The following is a 22620-nucleotide window of genomic DNA, read 5'->3' on the forward strand; positions in this document are numbered from 1 at the left end:
GCACGTGCATTGTGTTTTTAATTAAAATGCGGAGGGTTCGGTGACTACATTAACGAGTACTTGGCCATTGTTTGTCACGGGCTATTCATGCCCATGCCACCACTTGGGTGGCTTAATCTTCATCAGTCATTGTTTATGCACAGGTTAGATGCACACGGGCTACTAGACCACCTATCCGTTATTAGGGCCGGTTGTTGGTCAACTGTTGTGTAGTTCCATCCTGGGCAAGGTCAGTAGTTTGGCCTTGGAGGGGGGGTGGGGAGCCTCGATACCAGCCTAACGTATATTCAGGCAAAGGCTGCCCATCCCCCAACAAAACGAATTATTATTATATAGACTCGTGGTTCAACCTTGTCATCCGCTCCGTCTAGGAACAGTCTGACAACGGAACGCGATTTTTGCCCACTGCTCAAGTGTCATACTGCAGTTGGGCATTTCTTTTTAGCGGCTCCGATGTATTTAATGCTTGAAGTCACAGGGGAATTAAGATTTACACAGTACATAACATAAATACTGTTGGTTGCAAACAGTCAGTTTTTGTGCGTAATACCAAATAGTTACAGTATTATATCCTTTTAGGAGGACGAGTTGGCCAAATAGTGTATTTATTAACAGGAAGGCACAGTAGTTTCCGCCAACAGGCGACGTGTAGCCACTGGACTTAGTTTTTCCCGACGTGGAAACGACGAGTACATATTGACTTTGGCTGCAGTTGTTCCTAATCTCCAACACCTGTTCACACGTTAAGCATGGACATCAACGAAATGTAAGTTATAGTTTGTTCTGTAGGTGCGATTATCATGTGGTCGTGCTAGCTGGGAACCTAATAAAATGTTAATTAATGCAACATTTTTAGCTATGTACTCCCATTACCGAGTGTTGCATGTATTTGCACTTATTGATCAAGTGGCGAATGATTTCCTGTTTTGTGGAACTAAGTTGGAATATCGATTGGGAACACTATAATTTAAAGTAACGTTCGTATTTTGTAGCTTAAAGTAAGAGCTTATTAAGTAATAGTTACCTACAGTGGTTAATAATTTGTCATTCTTCTTCATGCTGCAACCAGGGGAGTGCATCACGACTACCTGGTAAGTGGTCCTATATAACCCACTCTTAACAGGCTTAGTATATCAAGTGTTGGAATATAAGTTATATAACATCGAATAACTATTAATATCAACATGTCCTCAGGGAGGAGATCCGTTCAAGGGAATGGATTGCGAATGACTACATAATTAGTGCTATTATCTACTCTCTCCATGGTTATGTTAGGTTTCATTACATTTAGTTACATTAATAATGTTAGCTTAGTTCATTTATTGTGCACCTCATACCCATCCTGTCAGTGGTAGAGGAAAGGGTTACAGAGGCACATAATGGGCTCAGGGACTGAACCCCACAATTAATTTAGCTAAGCAACAATCTTGATGAGCTAGTTACAAAATTCAATGCACATCGTCACATCAATAATGGGTTCGAGACCGACCACAAGACAGTTTCTAAATTAAGCAACTGACATATGTAGAGAGCTAGTGTCACATTTTATTTGTTTGTACTCTGTATTACTGATAATGCGAAATGTGGAGTTTTAAAATATTTAAGTGTACCAGATAATTCCGCTTACAAAAAAAATTCTTCAAAGAAAGTTTTCAGCATACACTTTTTATATTTTAAATCAACGACTTGTAATACATTAAATATATAACTTGAAAATAGTCTCTGTTTAGCACAAAGATTTGTTTGTCATTTTACATGTAGACTATTAGTGGAACCGTAATATACTTTCAGACCATCATAAATATCTAGATGACTATCCAGGGGGTTTGAAGAGTAGGGGGTTCTCATGGCAATGAATTTGGTCTGAGGACGGGCTCATTAATATCCTTCTTCATTGTCACTGTGGCTGGACGAGGCGGAAGGGTAGAGTGTAACCCTTGCTCAGGTTAGGTGGGCACTTTCCTGGCATGTTGGGCATGACAATGCACATCATAACTACCAAATCAACAACATTACCTTGCAGTAGACTGATGAATAAAAGGACCTGGAGTCAAAACCTACCAATCTCAAAGCTGCACAAGTGGAAGCTGCAATATAAAACTAAGTCTAGAATAGTCAAGCGTACCTTCGAATTCAAGAAGGTAATTATTTATATATATAAAAATATATAAATACATAAAATTTATAAAATAAAAACTTTATTTCTAGAAATTTATTTGTATTATAAAGAAAGATTAACTTCTTTCCAACAATGATCTTCATTTATAATTTGAATGTTTAAATATTAAAAAAAAAAAATCGTTTCACTAAAACAGACCTTAGCTGTGAACCTGGGGGCCCGCCAAAAAAGTTCCCAGTTAGACCCTGCAGCTCCTAAGGCCGGCCCTTCCCAAGATTTACTTTCCTATTTCATTGGCTGCCAGGATGAGGAAGACTCTAGGAGTGAGCAGAGCGACATGTCGGCGTCAGTGACTGAAGCCTCGTCACTTGTGACAGTACGAGCGGGCTGCTGTAACTTCAATCCTGTCAGTAAGTCGGGCAAAAAGTGGCACCAGGTGCAGATGATCCTCCTGCCCTTCATCCCTATCGCCGCTCTTATTGTCCAGAATTGTTGGTTCATGTCTACCGTAGCCGACCACCAGAGGGAGATGCAAGTTCTCGCTTCTCAGGTAAGTTTTCTGAGTTGGTTTCAGATAGGTTTGTGTGCGTGAGTGTCTTTTTACCCTGGTTCGAGCTGTTAGTGGACATCAGTCACTGGTTATATATATTTTTTTCACTGCAAACTATGCTGATGTACTTGCCTCTGCTTGTCCTCTCACTTAATGGACTACAAATGTGGGGCATAACAATGTACCTTGACCTTGAGGTGACCTTGAGGTGCTTCCGAGGCTTAGCGTCCCCGCGGCCCGGTCGTCGACCAAGCCTCCTGGTTGCTGGACTGATCAACCAGGTTGTTGGACGCGGCTGCTCGCAGCCTGACGTACGAATCACAGCCTGGTTGAATAGGTATCCTTTGAAGGTGCTTATCCAGGTCTCTCTTGAACACTGTGAGGGGTCGGCCAGTTATGCCCCTTATGTGTAGTGGAAGCGTGTTGAACAGTCTCAGGCCTCTGATGTTGATAGTTCTCTCTCAGAGTACCTGTTGTATATCACAACTACCAAATCAACATCATCACATTGCAACAGATTAAAGAAGAAATGGATCTAGGAGTCAGAATCCACCAGTTATCGAAAGTTGCATAACAGTGGGACCTGCAGTAAAAAAAAAAAAGCCAACCAAACCCCAGAAATAGTCAAACTAACTATTTGACTATAAACGAACTATACTAACTAGACTTCAAGGAAAAGAAGGTAGTTATTCAACCGTACAGATCTTTGGTGCACACCAATCTGGACTACTGCATCCAAGCATAGAGACCTCATCTTCAGAAGGACATATCTGCTTTGGAGAAAGCTCAATTCTCATACCAGGAACATAGGTAAATACTTGCTTAGCTAAATAAAGTACGGGGACCGATTATGTGCTTCTGTAACCATTTCCACCACCGTTTACGGGATGGGTATGGGATGCATAATAAAGAAAGAAATCTAAATCGTCAACAGGTCCAAGGGACGGTGGAGCTGGGAATTCTACTGACGGCCTTACAGCTAGAGCGAGGGGAAGTGGCCTACTTCATCTTCTCCAACGGCACCAAACTCAGGTTAAAGCTGTTCTTTGCTGCCACTGGTAGTCTTTGGTATAGTTTAATTCTTATATTCACTTTCATATTGTAATAATTCACAAGTGGTTGATCGTTCGCAACGATCAAATGCAACTGGTGCAAGTGAGGTATATATATATATATATATATATATATATATATATATATATATATATATATATATATATATATATATATATATATATATATTAGTAGCAATATATTTACACTGCTACAAGTAATGTTTGAGTTCGTGACGTTAAGTAATGCATTTACACACATTCAAGAGGTTACGTAATGCATGTATATGTGTTAATATTGGATACATTATAATTAATACTTTTATTTAAACATTTGACACGTGACACATTTTAAAGTTTTTGTTTGTGGAGCAGCGTGTGTGGAGGGGGGCTCTGTAGAGCCCTCCAGCCGCTCTGCTTGTAATAACGTTTCACTTGTCACATGATTGCTCTCTTCAGTGAGAGAAACTCGCTGGTCTAATAAAAAACGGTGAACCCTTTTGATACCTCCAGTTCGGAGAATTGATTTCCATGACATTTTCCGATAAAATACTCTTTGAACCCATTAGGTTTTGAGCAAACAATTATTTAACACTGCGGTTCTCCTTTATTGAGACCACCAATGTGTGAACCACCATTACCTTGGTCAGCTGACGATCTAACCACCATTAAGTGTTACGATCTGACGTCGTAAGTCGTGGTTGTGTTGTGAACTCTTGCGGATAAACTTAAATTAATCCAATCACACTAACGTGGCCGCAATATCCAGCCCCAAGACTCTGACTACACACATGCAAAGAAAGCTGTGAGTTGGTGAAATATTTTTCTCTCCTTGATACAGCACAGTTTGCCAACTTGAGTGTTGTTTCCCGGTCTGACATTAACCAATGATACAAACTTATACAACTTTATACATTTTGTTGATAAGATACTAAATATGAAACATTGTTGTCTTGCAGGCGAGGAGTCACAATAACGTGGCTGAAATATGTTGACCAAACCACACACTAGAAAGTGAAGGGACGACGACGTTTCGGTCCGTCCTGGACCAATCTCAAGTCGATTGTGAATTCACACATTCATAGTCGACTTGAGAATGGTCCAGGACGGACCGAAACGTCGTCGTCCCTTCACTTTCTAGTGTGTAGTCTGGTCAACATTGTGTTGTGTGAAGACTCGTGTAAGAGTGCTGCCTGTTAGCGGACAGCAACATTCAACAGAACTCGTTATATGCATGTTAATGAATTACCATCATATACATATTAATGTATGATCGTTGCATACATAATGTATACAACGGTGTGAAATCCGTCTCTATACTGATCTCCAGTTAATTATTGCAACCTCTGTAAAAACTGTTAACTTTGTTACGTATGAAAGAACCACTCAGAAAAATCTGTTCTTTTTTTGAGAAGGAACATGTTTCTTGAACTGGTTGGCACAGCGATGTCTCGCAAATTGCAGGTCAGCGTTCGATCTCCAACGATGCAAGTGGTTGGGCTCCACTCGTTGTCTCCGCCCTATCCCAGCTCCTTGTCCTCATATCCCAGCTCCTTGTCCTCCTAGCCCAGCTCCTTGTCCTCATATCCCAGCTCCTTGTCCTCATATCCCAGCTCCTTGTCCTCATAGCCCAGCTCCTTGTCCTCATATCCCAGCTCCTTGTCCTCATAGCCCAGCTCCTTGTCCTCATAGCCCAGCTCCCTGTCCTCATATCCCAGCTCCTCCTGTTCATATTCCTTCCAAGTGCTACATAGTCGTACTGGCTTATTCCTCCTAATAATAACCTTGTCTTAATGTCTCCACTGGCTTCACCACTTATACAATACTAACAGGAATCGACCAAATTGACAAAGAGGAATCCCTGAAACCAGTAACTTACCGAACAAGCGGACACATTCAAGCTAATGAAACAAAGGTGCCGAAAAAAAATATTAGAAAGTTTTCTTTTGCAGAGTGGTAGACGTTTGGATTAAATTAGGTGAGAGGGTGGAGGCCAAAACCGTCAGAAATTTCAAAGCTTTATGCGACAAAGAGTAATGGGAACCCGGGACACCACGAGCGTAATCGCATCCCGTAACTACACTTAGGTAATTACACACACATACACGCGCGTGCGATTTGTGTTCCACATTAATAGGGGTTACAGGGAGATGTCCTAACTTTTAAGAATGAAAGGAGCCGTGGAGGAGGGTCAGTTGCCGGGGAAGAAGACGTCCAGGCTTCCGTCTGAGAGCAGCGCCAACATTTCTTCACGATCATCATCTAACTCCAGGTCAGACATGTCTTCTGCTGGCATGGAGCTCTTCAGCTAGCATGGAGCCCCTTCTGCTGGCATGGATCTCCTCTATTACCACGGCGTTCTTCTGCTACCATGGGGCTTTTCAATTAAGATGGGCTCTTCTGCTACCATGGGGGCTTTTAACTAGCACGGCGTTCTTCTGCTACCATGGGGGCTTTTCAATTAACATGAAAACTTTGGGGCTCTTCTGCTAGCATGGAACTCTACTTAGACCCCTACCCCAGATTTGCTTGGTGTTCTAATCTTGCTAACTCTAGTTCCCCAAAAGCTGTGTAAGCACACCAGAACTAGGATTCGTCAAGCATTTACGAAATATGTACATCTTTCCTCATTCATGCCGACTTTGTTTACATACATTTAACAGTTTGAGCTCCGAAGCACTACAAGGTTGTTTATACTAAATAATAACCTTGTGTTGTGAAGTTTCGAAGCTCAACGCTGTTGAGCTTCGAAGTTTACAACAGCCTCGAAGCTGTTGTGAAGTTTCGAAGTTTAATAAATGTAAACAACGCCGCTATGATTGAGAAAAGATGTACAGCTTTCGTAAGTGGTTGTGTAAATGTTTAATTAATCCTAGTCCTTGTGTACTTACGTTTGGCGCTGCAATATGAACGCCAGAACTGAGGTGTACTTGGCAGATGTTGGGTGTGCAACCCGCTTTCGCACAAGACAGTACATATATGACTTATTGCTTATAGTCAATATTTGGCTTATTTGCGGTGTGCTGGTGAAGGGCGGTCTGCTGTGGCTCCTTTGTTCACGGTGCTTTTTATCGACGTGAAGGCTGTTTTTATAGACGTAATGGATGTTTTTATTTACGTAATTGTTGCTTTTATCGGTATAATGGGTGTTTTTTTATCGATGTAATTGTTGCTATTATTGATGTAATGGTGCTTTTATGGTGAGGGAATGGTGCTTTTTAATGGGTGTTTTTATCGACGAATTTGCTTTTATATACGTAATGGATGTTTTCAATGACGTAATTGCCGCTTTTAACGATATAATGGAGGGTTTTAATCATGCAGTGGGTATTTTTTATTGACTTAATGTTACTTTATCAACGTAATAAGCATTTTCTTGGCGCTTCCATGTCGGCAACTATTTGATATCTGGCTGTGAATTGTTTAAATCCTGTATCGTAGTTTTGTATTATCTAGATTGATAGCTTCACAGTCACAGCACACAAGCCTATCACAATCCTCCTTTGTTATCAAGGTTTCCGTTTTTTATCATGTGTTTAAATTTATATATCTTCATTAATAATTCGCAAAAGTATTTTGAAGAAAGGACTTTTTTGCAGGGCAATTTTCCCCTTACCCCTGTCCCACCCTGTCCCACATGTCGTTGCACACGCCATCAGCAGCAGCGGCGGGGTCCCCAGGTGGGCTCCTCCCTTCCTCAGTTTTCTGGCTAAGTTCACACACGAGGGTTAGAGGGTACGTTGCTGGGAACGTTGTGGACGGCAGTAGGGCGAGCTGTAGCGTGACCTGACCAAGGTGGGTCACCAGGCTCCTTCATGGCCACTTATAATGCAGCCCGTCCTCCAAAGACCCAAAAGTGATTCCGCGCACCCGCCAAACCCCCTGTTTATGAATGAAAAAATGGTTTACACACGACTCAACTGATTTCATTCGAACACTTCCGGAACAATTGCTTCAAGGACGAATTTTGTTCGAACCTGCTGGATTATCGAGCATTTGGACAATGTTTTGAGGGTGGTCACCACCTCCAGTCACAGTTTGAGGGACCCGTGCACCTCGTACCCGCTAAATAAAAGGATAATCGATATCTCCTGGTCTTCTAGTCTACCTCAAAGGCTAATGGCAGGTCGTCTCCTATACTATAATAATCTAATTACTTTACTTCTAACACACAGAGATCACACTAACGTGATGCATCAAATGAACAAATGGTTTGTGCCTCGGAGAGGCTACGGGATCCAATAAGTTCAGTAGAACTTCGGTTTCGACTTTTTTTTTTCTTTAACCCTGTCGTAGCTCAGTCGATTAAGGCAGTGTCTGGGATGCTCCCGGACGCAGGTTCTAATCCTCGTCACGGCCCTTGTGGATTTGTTTACTTCACTTCTAAATTATGCATGATTTATGCTCAATTCAGTTTTCTATTGTGGTTTACTTTAAAGTGACAGGTAAGGCTAATTGTCTTTTACTGATTAATCTTCTTTGTTTCACTTTTTAAAACTAATTATAAGTGTTTAAATTTCGAACACATCTTTAGTGTGAATATTAGTGAAAATAATTTAATGGTCTGCTCCTTTTATTGTATCGCTGGACATTCTGTCCCTCTCTAGTGCTTCTGTAATGTTCATCTGGCAGGTGGTGTATGCTTCGCCCTCTTCCCGTCTCCACCCAGTGTGTGCACGCGCGGTGTTCCCGTTGGCATGACTTATTTACCTGCATTAATAATATATGTGTACATCTAGGGCTTGTGGCAGGGACATGAAGCTCGTGTAATGACTATTATTCTGCCTCATGTGTTTCTTATGTTATCTTAGTCTTGCTAAATCACGATTGAATCATGTTATCCACTTCAAGAAGTGCTGATGTAATTAATATACGAATCTCGTCATATTCAATCTTTCTTTTAGTAATACATACATCCTTCTGCGACTTTTTGTTGTTTGTTTTGATATTATCTGTAATGTGTGAGAGTTATGACAACACACGGTCGAGCCTACAATCATATCTAGGTAAGTAAACGCACACGCATACACAAGGAATACATTAGGCAGTGAAATGGGGGAGGCAGACTTCATACACAGTTTCAAATGTAGATATGATAGAGCCCAGTAGGCTCTGGAACCTGTACACCAGTTGATTGACTGTTGAGAGGCGGGACCAAAGAGCCAGAGCTCAACCCCCGCAAGCACAACTTGGTGAGTACACACACACAGACATCACTTTCCTCCATATTTCAAATACCATCTCGTTGTCGTTGATCATTGCAATAGTGTTCAGCTTAAAGTGGTGGTCGGGGCAGAGCTGTTCACTAACCCGGGCCGTGCTTCCCGCCAGGACCGACCTTCCCGCCACCTTCAGGAGGACAGACCGGGTCCTCGAGGAGGTCATCACCTGGCCCAACTTCTCAGACACCGCCGCCAACACTCTCCTCGGCTCAAAACTCCGGTTCCAGCTACAACTGGAGGGTTTGAGGTAAGCTTTGATGTCGATGGATTATATGGACTATAATTTGTGTTTAATCTGGAGGACTCGTGTTAGGTAGAAGATTTGTGTTAGGTGGAGGATGTAAGAACTCGACAAACATCTCTTAAAAAAATACCTGATCAAGCAGGCTGTGATTCATACGTCAGGCTGCGAGCAGCCGCGTTCAACAGCCTGGTTGTGACCAGGCGACCAACTGGGAGGCCTGGTGGGAGACCGGACCTCGGGGCCATTGATCCCCAGAACCTCCAGAAGGTAGACACAAGGTAAGGTAAAGCACAAGACAAAAAGCACGCATTTATATCCGGACATCTGTGCCAGGTGAGTACAGCGGGCTCGCCATAACTCGTGCTGCTTGGAACCTTTTGTTCCCACTAGCTGAATCTAAAACAACAGAAAGCAAGTCGGGTAAATTAAGAAAAAGTGCCTACAGGTTATAAATGTGGAGAATGAGTGCTCTGATCGACTTGAGAATGGTCCAGGACGGACTGAAACGTCGTCGTCCCTTCACCTTTTAGTGTGTGGTCTGGTCAACATACTTCAGCCACGTTATTGTGACTCATCGCCTGCAAATGATTGCTGTTACACTGGGGCATAATTCACTATAAAGTGATTAACACTGGAAAGCCCCAGTGGGAGTTATAGACAAGGCCCGGCCCCCCTGGAAATTTACTCCCATAAATAATAATAATAAACCTGTTTTAATGAATGATTAGCCTAATCTACACTGGCGTAACGACACACTACTATAAGTTAACAGTACTTTACTCACTTATAATGTCCTAAGACAATAATAGTTACTCTACCACATCTACATTAATTGATGATTGATTTTTTATTGTTGCCGCCGGAGGCGGCTAGTTTATTGTGTACCCCATACCCATCCTGTGAGCGGTACCCATTTCCTGCCTCAGAGAACGGGAATTAGTGTACTTGTAGAGGAGGAGGAGGTTGGAGTGAGATGGGTATTGTGCCTCATATCATCGAACTTTTGAATGAAACTAATTGTCCAAAATCTCGGGCGAGTTATCTGATATGTTGTGTGTGTGGCAGGCAGAGAGTCAACGTGCAGGGAGACACTGTGGCCCAGAAGATGGAGTGGTACAGCCTCATCACTTCCTACATCATGGAGGCCATCATCTCTAACATTAAGGACGCCAGCATCTCCGGTGTCTGGAAGTGAGTGGCCAACCCGTGTCCTTTACAGCATCCAAGGTAGGATTACCACTAACACCACCCGAACTAATGCAATCATTATACCACCAGTATCCGCCGCAAGTGTCACCAACACTTGCCAATACCACCACTACCGCCAACACTTATCAATACCACCACCAACACTTGCCAATACCACCACTACCGCCAACACTTATCAATACCACCACCAACACTTGCCAATACCACCACTACCGCCAACACTTACCAATACCACCACCAACAACAACACCTTTTCTCTCGACTCCCCCTCGTCCCCCAATCCATACGCCCGATTGGAAGGGGTGGGGGGGAGGCTGTCGACGCTCATCCAACCTTTAATGTACAATTTTTATTTAATTTCAAAAGTTGTTCAATCATACTTATTTTCTAGTCGTATTTTACTACAGGGGAATTTTAATATTGAAATTAACATGAATTTTGGCACTAGCAAGATCATGTACATTCACTGCTAGGCTTCCTGTACAGGAAAGTACTTGCATACTCACGTAACTCAAGTAACGTACCAGGTACTCAACGTACGTACCAGGGTAAGGTACGGTAAGTACGAAGTATGGTAAGTACATACGGTAAGTACGTACGGTTGAGTACCAGGTAACGTACCTGGTACTCAAGCAACGTACCAGGGAAGGGTTTCCCCTGTACTTCAACATAACAACAATGGTTGATAAGCAAAATAGTTTTAATTTTAGGCCACATTTGGACTAAGGTTAAAGTATATATGATGACTAGCAGATATGGACGCCAGTGATGGTCATCAGTTGTTTTGTGCGTGTCATTGAGGTTATCTTGAGATCTTATCTTGAGATGATTTCGGGGCTTAACGTCCCCGCGGCCCGGTCCTCGACCAGGCCTCCTTCTTGTTACACACCCCCAGGAAGCAGCCCGTAGCAGCTGTCTAACTCCCGGGTACCTATTTACTGCTAGGTGAACAGGGAGCATCAGAGTGAAAGAAACTCTGCCCATTTGTTTCCGCCTCCACCGGGGATCGAACCCGGAACCTCAGGCCTACGAATCTCGTGCACTGTCCACTCAGCTGTCATGCCCCTCGTTGAGTAAACCATTGTTTTGTGTGTGTGTCACTAAGTGAACTAGTTGTTTTGTCATCTAGTGAACCAGTTGTTTTGTGAGTTGTTACAGTTTTTGTTGTTTTTATGTCGAACGCAAAATGCACTACAATGTAATTATTAATTGTCCTCAATATTATGCTACAATGTACCTGTTAATTGCACAATGTACATGTCTGGTCATTATACTTTAGCCACGTTATTGTGACTCATCGCCTGCATACATGTTAATTGTCTTTACATTTTCTTATAATGTACCTTCTAATATTCTTCAAATTTTGCTGCAAATTACGTACTTAAAGTTATCTATTAGATTAAGGACCTGCTTGAAACGCTGTGAGTGTTAGTGACTTTGCAAGAATATAAAACATCAAGTCTGGTGTTATAACGTTGTTTATACCAGTCAAGTAACTACTTTTTTCGTTACAATCTGGTGCTCTAATGTTATCTGGTGTTATCATGCGTTGTCATGTGTTTACTAGTTGTGTTTTGCGGGGGTTGAGCTTTGCTCTTTCGGCCCGCCTCTCGACTGTCAATCAACTGTTTACTAACTACTATTTTTTTTTCCCCACACCACACACACACACACACACCCCTAGGAAGCAGCCCGTGACAGCTGACTAACTCCCAGGTACCTATTTACCTGCTAGGTAACAGGGGCACTTAGGGCGAAAGAAACTTTTGCCCATGTGTTATCTGTTGTTATCATGCGTTGTCATGTGTTATCTTGTGTCGTCATGTGTTATCTTGTGTTATCTGTTGTTGTTTGGTGTGCCTTTGTGCCGTTGTTTCCTTTACTAGTAAATAATCTAAATAAATAATTTGCTCAGACGGATTCCAAAAGCAACTTGAGTATTGATGGTGTGGCTGATGGAAAATATCCTTCCCTCCATAGCAATCACTCTCTGACCGGGATCGATTGTGATTTCAAGGATTATTTTCCGATCGATGGGTCCTTAAGTAAGGATCACTGAGGACTAAACAAGGGGGTCGAGGGATTTAGCGGCACGCCCATCCTGCTCTTGTAATTAATTACCAGGAAGATTTAAGAAGATTAATATTGATGGTGGGCAGCTATTAAACCAGAGAGTATGTGTGTTGGGGCGGCTTCCCAGGCTCAACATCCTCTTGTAGCTAGCTGGTGCTTGTGTGCTGAAACTCGACCTGTTCTTAGGCTAGGCTTGTCGGCAGACAAGCCGACAATCAAAGAAAAAGACATTGTATTATGTAGATACAGTATAGATATTATACCACATGAGATTTATTAGGATAAATAAATATAATATGCTGTTTAATGAAGGACTTAATAATATGTCAACATAAACAGATTACTTGTGGCATATAAGGACCTGATCCGATCAGTGGAGTACTTTGGTATCGTGATGATCGAGGGTCTGAACTACTTCGGGAGCGGGAGTCTTACCCAGGAGAGGTTCGTGAACTACGTCACCTACGACATCTTGGCCTGGAAGTCTCTCAACCAGACGAAGGACTTCGTGCAGGTCATCAGAGAGAAGGTGGAAGGCTTCAACATCCAGTATGAAGAGTTCAACAATATCACAGAATGGTGAGCACTCAGTTTATTTATATAATTTAACTTTGTACAATAAAAAATATAATGGTGTCAGAAAGGGGTAGAGTAGGAGAAGCCAATAACAATACAAAGTCAGGGACAATAGGGCAAGGTTTTTACCAGAATGCTGATTAATTTCTTCTCTGAGGCTTGGGTCCTCCCCCCACAAACATGAGAGGTAATGGTGATACTTTGTTACTAGGACTTATAACCCTAATTAGAATGCATTAAGGGACGGACTGGTTTATCACGTATCGTGCACGGAAAGTTATAAATTACAGTAAATAACTACTGTCAGGTTTGGCTTCAAACTGTTTCGCCATTGTCCCGATGGTAGTCTGGGTAGTATGTAGAGTGTACTCTCGACTCAATCGGGAGTTCCGGTTTCAAATCCTTGGGCTGGACAGAAATGGTTGGGCTCGTTTCTATCGCCTTCTAATGCACCTGTTCACCTAACAGTAAATAGAGGAGTTAGTCAGCTTGTGGGGTTGCATCCCGTAGAGGTTCAGTAATTCGACGATGCGGGAAACCTCGATATAAACCTAACAGATAAATATACACTAGCTGCCAGTCTCCCCCGACACAATTAATTATTATATAAATTGTTCATGTGTTAGCCATGTATAAAGTTATAAATGTGTGATGGTGTGTGGGTGGCGGCGGGCGGGTGCAGGCGCCAGAAGGTGCTGGGGAACACGGTGCAGGAGGTGGACCTCAGCGTCGCCGACGACTACTTCTACGTGATGGTGCGCTTCACCGACGAGCTCCGGAACCTCCAGTGGCTCCTCCTCGACATGATCAAGTGAGCACCCAGGCCAGCCTTCTCACCTGAGTACTCAACTAAAAGAATTGCGCATATATAAGCACATGAAGATAGGGTTCAGAATATAAAATCATTTCCTTTTCAGCTGTTTAAGTGCAGTTTAGCATTTGTGTATATTTAAGCTTAGTTAAAAAAAGTCTTCATTAATGGAATAACACAAAATATCTAAATATAAATTTGTTGGCTGAACTAAGCGAATGATTTTAAATTCTTGAATTAAAATTTAAATTTGAACATTCAAATTTAGCCTGAAATATGAATTATGTTGCACACATTGTTGAAACACAACATACAAAAGCATTTATTCTGTTTCGCATCACGTACCAAATTTTCAACCATTTACCCGAGTGTGTTAGTCAGGAGTCCCTGCTCCTCTCATTATATACCAACAGCCATTCGCTGAGTTAATGGTTTCAGCACAGCCTAATGCAACCAAGTCTTCTTTTTAGTTCCATAAAAATATATTTATGCGCTAATGCACACTATAAATTTGGTCGACTGAACATGGAGTGCATTATAGTCACAGACCATCCTGTGGATATATAGCAAGATCATTCAAAATAATCATTATCGTAGTATAAAAATTAGTGTGGTAGCCTGAATTAAATACTGTAGCTGACAAATAAACAAATTGCTGAACCCACAAATTTAAAATTCATTGAAAGTGAACACGTTTCAGTTCGACCTTCGCGCTTTTCAAGTCGTAATTATAACTTTATCAAACTAATACTAGCATTAGTGTTGAGTATCACAGTGAACAACAACAGTGTTGAGTATTACAGCCTCGCGATCTAGTATTCCATGACAATAGGTTATGACATTAAGGTTGTTAATTGGGTTATATATTCTGCAAGATTCTCGGTTATGTTAGTCAAGCTTGCCTTACAGCGTTCGTTAATCCGCTTTACTTTACTGGGATTGGACTGATATACCGTTAACCTGGTCTAACCTTTTATAAATAGGCATTTCACGGCCGATGCGATTAGAGATGAAGAGGATTAGTTGCTTTACTGATTTAATGATAAACAAAATTAAACTCATTTAATTGCAGAACACATTAAAAAAATTGGTTTACCCAGTAATCGGTTCTGAGGAAGGCGAGTAGATTTGTGTTTGTTTGCATGCATTGTTAATTGTTCAACTTCCTCCCAATGTGAAGGATAACCTAAGAAATACAAGTGATTCGTGCCAGATTGAGCAAACCCTTTCGGCTATATTCAATAATGTTTGTCTACAGGAACGTCTGCATGATAATTCCATTGTCTGAAACCATAGGCTTAATGCAACGCATGTAAACTGGACCCAGATGCATTAGGATAAAGATACCATTTGATATAAACAGTCTGATGCTTGTGGTCTGATAGTGGAGTGGTGGTGTTAAGATGAAGGTGTGACCACAGGATGTACATGGGCACGAAGACTCGCAGCGCGGACACGCAGGTGACCATCTCTATCATAGTCCTGGTGGTGGTGTTCATCATCTCTCCCGTCATCATCTTCCTCGTCCGTCACGCCACCTACCCCATCCAGGTGAGCAAGTGTCTGACAGGTAAAGGATCGGGAATATTCCTTGTAAAACAACCTTGATGTTCCTGCTCCTGCCTTGTGTCGCAGGTGTGACTGACCGTTGTCTTGCCCTGAACAGATATTCGCGGCGACGCTGACGACGAAAGGAATCGAGCTGCGTCGGGAGAAACGCCGCTGTGACCGCCTTATATACCAGATGCTGCCTCAGGCCGTTCGCTATGCAGCTCAAGAAGAAGAAACTGGTGAGTGTTTCTCCTCCAAGAGACTTTTGAGTTTCTCCTCCAAGAGACTGGTGGGGGTCACTCCTCGAGTACTATATTGCTCGTAGCATTTCCAATTTCACATTTAATTTGTATATCATTGTTAGCTCCTCATGTTCTGCAGCACAGTGGTCTGTGTCCTCGGCTCACAACTGATGAACCCCGGCCAGTATAATAACGTTTGTGTATGTTTTCTTTCACATGATGTCTCTGTTCACCTAGCAATCAAATAGGTTCCCGGAAGTTAAGTAATTGTTGTGGGTTGCATCCTGGGTAAGGTCAGTATTATGAACAGAGTATATGAGAAGTTCCTTGGTGTTCATACTGATAGTAAGCTGAATTTCAGCTGCAATATACTCAATATTAAAAAAAAAAGTTTCTAAATCAGTACTCAGTCTCTCTAAAGTCAGAAAATTTGTTTCGTCCTGCCCCGGTAACGCTTTATTATTTGCATATGACTTTTAGCCTTTGTTTCAGCCCGTCCTCGTAAACAATGCCCAAAAGTGATTCCGTCAAATCCCGTTTATAATTGAATGCAATTTTACACACGACTCACAACTGATGGCGTACGAACATTTATCGAACAGTGTTTCGCTGACGACCCCTATTCTAATCACAACTTAGTAAATGCTTCACCCATGTACTACAAATATCAATAATTGCCAACAGATCTTAAACACCTAATCTAACTAATGTCTAAATATGCACAATATGATTAATTAATATTTGAGAAAAATTCCTATTTTGAATGAGTAGCATGTTAAAACTTATGAATGTGTCCTTGGAGTAGCTGGATGGAATGACCATAGCCTAAGAAAGGAATTGTAGATGTTTATCTCTCAGAATGTTTGGTAATATGTTTATTGTTTGTGATGTGTGTCTATGTATGTATTAACACGATGTACTGAACGGGGTGAGAATAGCTTGAGCTACCTCATCCCTTTGTGTGTATTTTACCTCAATAAACTTATTTCAATTTCAATTTCAAAATAGCCTAAGGACGGGATGCTTTGTCGCTGAGGACGGGTTGCCATGAAACACCACCATTGTAACGTATCGGGAATTGCAGAAAGAAATGAAGATAACTCATAGAGTGAGGGAGGTAGAGAGGAGGAAGAGTGGTCAGGAGAAAGGGAATTTTAGGAGAGAAAATGGGAGGGGAAGAAAAGTGATAAAGGAAAAAAAAGGAGGAAAGAGGTAGAAAGGGCTGCCACCATCCATTCAATAGTTATTTATAAGACAAGGATTGGAACTTGTCTGTACCACAGTATTATCTGATGTTATCAAGTAACCACTGTAAGCATGTAAATCATATAGTCAAGAATCTTTTAAGACATAATCTTAAGCCAGTAAACTTCAGAGTGCTCTCCACTCTAGCTTTCACTATCCAAGATCTAGGAATCAGAAATAAAGACAATTTAAAAAGTAAGTTAATCGCCACACAAGAAATTGAGAGCAACTACGGCTGACTGCCCCTGAAAATCACACAATACATAAATTGGAAAACACCAAATACATCAACCTTACAAGTTCACTCACTTTAGTTTCGAATATAAGATGATAGAGAGGATGGGGGAGGGAGGGGGGTGCAGCTAACAAGAGTTCCTCACCGGTCTCAGACAGGCTCGCCTATTTGTGCTTGCGGGAGTTGAGCTTTGTCTCTTTGGTCCCACCTCTCAACCGTCAATCAACTGATGTACAGATTCCTGTGTAGACCTAGCGATGCTCGTCTCTCTCCTTCCCTGTCTATCTGTATCTCTGTTCTGAATCTCAAATGTACAGTTCCACGGGTATTTATGGGGGAACCGGGAGCTAAACTCCGCTTACCAGAAGATAGCCTCTGGCCATCTTCCTACCACACATAGACAGCGGCTTGTTTGTTGGAAACAACACACCCACTGGCCTGCAATTATCAGCTTAGAAGAGAGCGAGGCCACCTGATGCGACCTGACTTTTACTCAACCTGTGAACAATTAACACTTGAAAAAGTGTGACTTTTGAAATTCTAACACCGACACCCTGACGTCACCAATATCCTCTGTGACTGACTCTCATTGTATGTGAAATATTAAATAAAACCATTAATGATGTTGCAGCCATATGCCTATAGTATTATATGCCTAGGGGTCGTGTTCTATGCTTGTGAGTTATTTAAACAGTAAGTTCTGTTATTACTAAAATTTCTATATAGTTCACTTGAGTCAACAGGTAATCTGTATATTTATACAAATTTGACTTCAGCTTTATAATCCAATTGTTAATGCCATCTGTGTGTGTGTGCGCGCGCGCAGGTGCCTGCCGAGAGCTTCAAAGAGGTATCTGTCTACTTCAGTGACATTGTTGGCTTCACAAAACTCTGTTCCGACTCGGAGCCCATGCAGGTAAGGCCCCCACACCTGGCTTCATCTTATAACAATTAACGGCTTTTTTTTTAGTAGCTAAAATATTTTACAATTATATTATTAATTAATTTCACAAAATACGTGTTCATTACAAGTTACAGACCGGTTATTACTGCAATGACCGACCAGAGGGGAGGGGGGTGAAGGATGTAACTGAAGGGTTATATAGTAGAGGAAACTTGACTTTATGTACGAGTTGCGTCGTGGTTGTACATTGTACAGTCGCGTAACTAGTATTGTTTACAATGCCATTCGACTCTTGTTATATATGAAAGATGCCATTTATTCCAGAGTTTTCAAACCTTCCGTCAGCTCCTGGATAATGACAACTGGTAGATTGATCACCCATTTGCCGATGGAACAAGTCATTACTTATTAAGGTAATAAAAATAATATATTCAAGAACTAGTGTAATGGTTTCCACCATGTCGCAAGCTAAGTCCACTACGGGCTCACCATAGCCCGAAACTTGGAACTTATTGTTCCAAGTAACTGAATCTAAAACAACAACAAAATGTTGTAAACTTGAACAACAACGAACACTTGAGCGGTAAAATAAAATGACAAACCATTCAACTAACTTCATCAACAGATAATAGTGTTAAAGTATCGTCAAGTAATGAGATTTTCCTGACTTATTGTTACAGGTCGTGACGCTTCTAAACAAGCTGTACAACATGTTCGACTCCCGCATCGAAAACTTCGATGTTTATAAAGTGGAAACCATCGGCGACGCCTACATGGTCGTGTCCGGCCTCCCCAACCCGAACGGTCAGTAACGGTCTCAACGGTCATTACCAGCCTCAACGGTCAGTAACAGCCTCAACGGTCAGTAACGTCTTCAACCGTCAGTAAAGGCCTCAATGGTCATTACCATCCTCAACGGTTAGTAACAGCCTCAACAGGAAAGTTCCAGTCTCAACGGTCAGTAACGGTCTCAACGGTCAGTAACGGTCTCAACGGTCAGTACCAGCCTCAACGGTCAGTACTGGCCCCAACGCTCGATAACCTCCCTCATCATCCATTATCAACAGTTAGTATACAAACTAACAATATTCAAATCAACATTGCCACTATACAAACGAACACCCAGAATCCAGACCAACGGTCATTATATCCATCTGTCACTATCCTCGTTCACTAGGTGGTATTAATGGTCCTTGTAGCTAAATATATCTACCATTTGGGTTCCATCACCCGCTTCAGCAGTCGTTCGTCATCCCAACAGTCATTCCCAACAATAATGTCTCGCAAAGCCAATGCACTTGTACTCAATAACGATGAGAAGATATTGAGGCTAGGGGGTAGAAATAGCCTAAGCTACTACTCTATCCCTTTGAGATGTATTTCTTTCTTGTCTCAATAAACATACTTGAACTTGATATTGAGGCCATAAATGGGACTGAACCGGCATCCCTGGATCCCAGTCGTTACTTTCTTGTGATTTCTTTGTGCAAGATTTGAAATTCAAATTCAAATGTTTTGTTCATAAATGTTAGTACCGTGTTTGTATTGAATACTTGACGAATTGTGTACCCAATAGAGCTTAGTTTTACACCACGATGACCAATGAATTATAGCCATAATGACTTGATATCGTAATTAATATGTGGAAATATTTATTTTCGTCGTGTCAAGTATTTATTTGCGGAACCTTCCTCCTTAGGACTGCGTCACGCGTCTGAGCTGAGCAACATGGCGCTGGACTTGGTTGAGGGAGCCAAGACCTTCGAAATACCGCACCGCCCTGATAAATCCCTCCTGATCCGCGCTGGCATAAACTCCGGCCCCTGCGTCGCCGGTATTTCATCCCCTGCCTTGCCTGTCCTTCCACTGCTGCCGCCCCATAGGCTGCCTTGCTGTCAGTCCCTAGTTTTACCTGCTGTCTTGTGTCACCTGTCCCCTGCCTCTCGTGTCACCAGTCCCCTGCCTCTCGTGTCACCAGTCCCCTGCCTCTCATGTCAGCAGTCTCCTGCCTCTTGTGTCACCAGTCCCTTGCCTCTCGTGTCACCAGTCCCCTGCCTCTCGTGTCACCAGTCCCCTGCCTCTCGTGTCACCAGTCCCCTGCCTCTCATGTCACCAGTCCCCTGCCTCTCGTGTCACCAGTCCCCTGCCTCTCATGTCACCAGTCCCCTGCCTCTCATGTCACCAGTCACCTGCCTCTCGTGTCACCAGTCACCTGCCTCTCGTGTCACCAGTCCCCTGCCTCTCGTGTCACCAGTCACCTGCCTCTCATGTCACCAGTCCCCTGCCTCTCGTGTCACCAGTCACCTGCCTCTCATGTCACCAGTCCCCTGCCTCTCGTGTCACCAGTCACCTGCCTCTCGTGTCACCAGTCCCCTGCCTCTCATGTCACCAGTCACCTGCCTCTCGTGTCACCAGTCACCTGCCTCTCGTGTCACCAGTCACCTGCCTCTCGTGTCACCAGTCACCTGCCTCTCATGTCACCAGTCCCCTGCCTCTCGTGTCACCAGTCACCTGCCTCTCGTGTCACCAGTCACTTGCCTCTCGTGTCACCAGTCACCTGCCTCTCGTGTCACCAGTCCCCTGCCTCTCGTGTCACCAGTCTCCTGCCTCTTGTGTCACCAGTCCCTTGCCTCTCGTGTCACCAGTCCCCTGCCTCTCGTGTCACCAGTCCCCTGCCTCTCATGTCACCAGTCCCCTGCCTCTCGTGTCACCAGTCCCCTGCCTCTCGTGTCACCAGTCCCCTGCCTCTCTTGTCACCAGTCCCTTGCCTTCTGTAAACAAGCTGTTAGTGAATTATTCTAGCAATGTTGGTTGAAATATTAAATGTTGATGATATTGTTAATGTGAATTAAGGATCTTAAGTAATAAGTTGTCGAGTCGTTTCGATAACGTGAGTTGTAATATGTTTCCTGTCGTGTGGTGGTGATGGTGGCAGGCGTGGTGGGCACCAAGATGCCTCGCTACTGCCTCTTCGGCGACACCGTCAACGTCGCCAGCAGGATGGAGAGCACCGGGGAAGGTCAGTAGTGGCTCCTCTTTACACGCTCAGGAGGTCACTCAGTATTCTGTATTGACCATGTACAAGTCTTGATCCTGAGCCAGGATTCAACAGGAACTCACGAAACCTGTACATCTTTCCCGAGATAATGACGGCTTAGTTTGTACTTATTAAACCGTTTACAGATACATTAAGCAACTCAAGGTTATTATTATTATAGATATCCTCGTAGCGCTTCGGAGCTCATAAATTTCGTAGTGAATGCAGACTAAGCCATTGTACTCGAGAAAAGATGTACAGGTTTCGTAAGTGGATATGTAATGAATCCCTATGAATATATATTTTACTTGATGAATCTCTATGAATATATATTTTACTTGATGAATCCCTATGATATATATATTTTACTTGATGTATCCCTATGGATATAGATTTAATTGTAAATATATCTCAAGTGAATCTCATAATGTGTGAGCAATAATGTAGATTTCCCCAGTAACTGTAAGACGTGTGTGTGTGACAGCTATGAAGGTCCACATCTCCCTGAGCACCAAGGAACTCTTGGAGAAGGTGGGCGGCTACACCTGTGAGTTCCGAGGCTACCAGGAGGTCAAGGTCGGTCCTCACAGTGCTTTTCTGTTTTAGATTTTGCTTCTCAGAACGAAATGTTCATGTAGCACGGGACTATGGTGAGCCCGTAGTTGAGCTCATGTTCGCGATAACCTTGTTACTGTGATATTTGGGTCAGGGATCCTCACACTGCACTACCTTCTACCCTCGCCTGCCTCTCACCTTGCCTACCTTTGCAATCATATACTGAGCCGGTCTTTTTTATAAGTCTCATCTATCTCTCTCATCCATCATATTTCTCTATCACACTTCTCAATAACAAGTTTAATATATTCACAAAATTCTTTGTACTTGGTTTGAAATTACACAATTTTAATGAACATTTTAGCTCGGTTTAAAAAGATTTGATCCTTTTAAGATTATCGTTCAGTGAAGACATTCGGGAACTCGCTGCCTTATTTTGCATTATTAAATATGTATTGTTATATAATATATTTGACAAAAGTTAAGATTACTTGATGCGTGTTTCTGCGGTGCAGGGTAAGGGCTCCTTGCCCACCTTCTGGCTGTTGAGTGGGCCTTCAGACGTCAGCAAGTGCCTCAGAATTCCCATCGGCAACCATTGAGACTCCCTACCCAGATGTCCACTACGCCATCCCTCGCCACGCCAGTCCAGTCAAGTGTCCATGGCAGGGCCATTCAGCAGTGTTCATGGCAGCTCCCTTCAGCAGTGTACATGGCAGGGCCATTCAGCAGTGTCTATGGCAAGCTCCCTTCAAGCAGTGTTCTATGGCAACTCCCTTCAAGAGTGTTCATGGCAGCTCAGTTCAGCGTAGCACGTTCGTAAAGATACATGAGGCGTTTGAGGATATAATATGAAAAATGTTTTTCAGACTACTTGACATAAGTTTCTATGCCTAAATAGGTTTATTTCAAGGATTCTACAATGAGTCGTGTGTTTTAAAAATCACTACAGGACACTTGTTAGAATTTAAAGTGACGCAAATCTCACATATCTA

The 22620-nt window shown here is 42.6% G+C and overlaps 1 protein-coding gene across 1 annotated transcript; it reads left to right on the forward strand.

The window, feature by feature from the left end:
• Window positions 1-281: 281 nt before the first annotated feature.
• Window positions 282-22363, forward strand: LOC123764679 (uncharacterized). Its single transcript, XM_069302636.1, is given in 17 exon segments — window positions 282-766; window positions 2424-2669; window positions 3604-3701; window positions 5889-5993; window positions 9053-9190; window positions 10253-10378; window positions 12809-13048; window positions 13728-13856; window positions 15278-15407; window positions 15523-15618; window positions 15620-15646; window positions 17956-18045; window positions 18714-18837; window positions 19733-19867; window positions 20969-21052; window positions 21555-21646; window positions 22141-22363. Coding segments are annotated over 16 exon segments (1914 nt in total). The 5' UTR covers window positions 282-766; window positions 2424-2456; the 3' UTR covers window positions 22228-22363.
• The last annotated feature ends 257 nt before the right edge of the window (window positions 22364-22620 follow it).

The sequence above is a fragment of the Procambarus clarkii genome, chromosome 48 (genome assembly GCF_040958095.1).
Source record: "Procambarus clarkii isolate CNS0578487 chromosome 48, FALCON_Pclarkii_2.0, whole genome shotgun sequence".
NCBI classification, from domain to species: domain Eukaryota; kingdom Metazoa; phylum Arthropoda; class Malacostraca; order Decapoda; family Cambaridae; genus Procambarus; species Procambarus clarkii.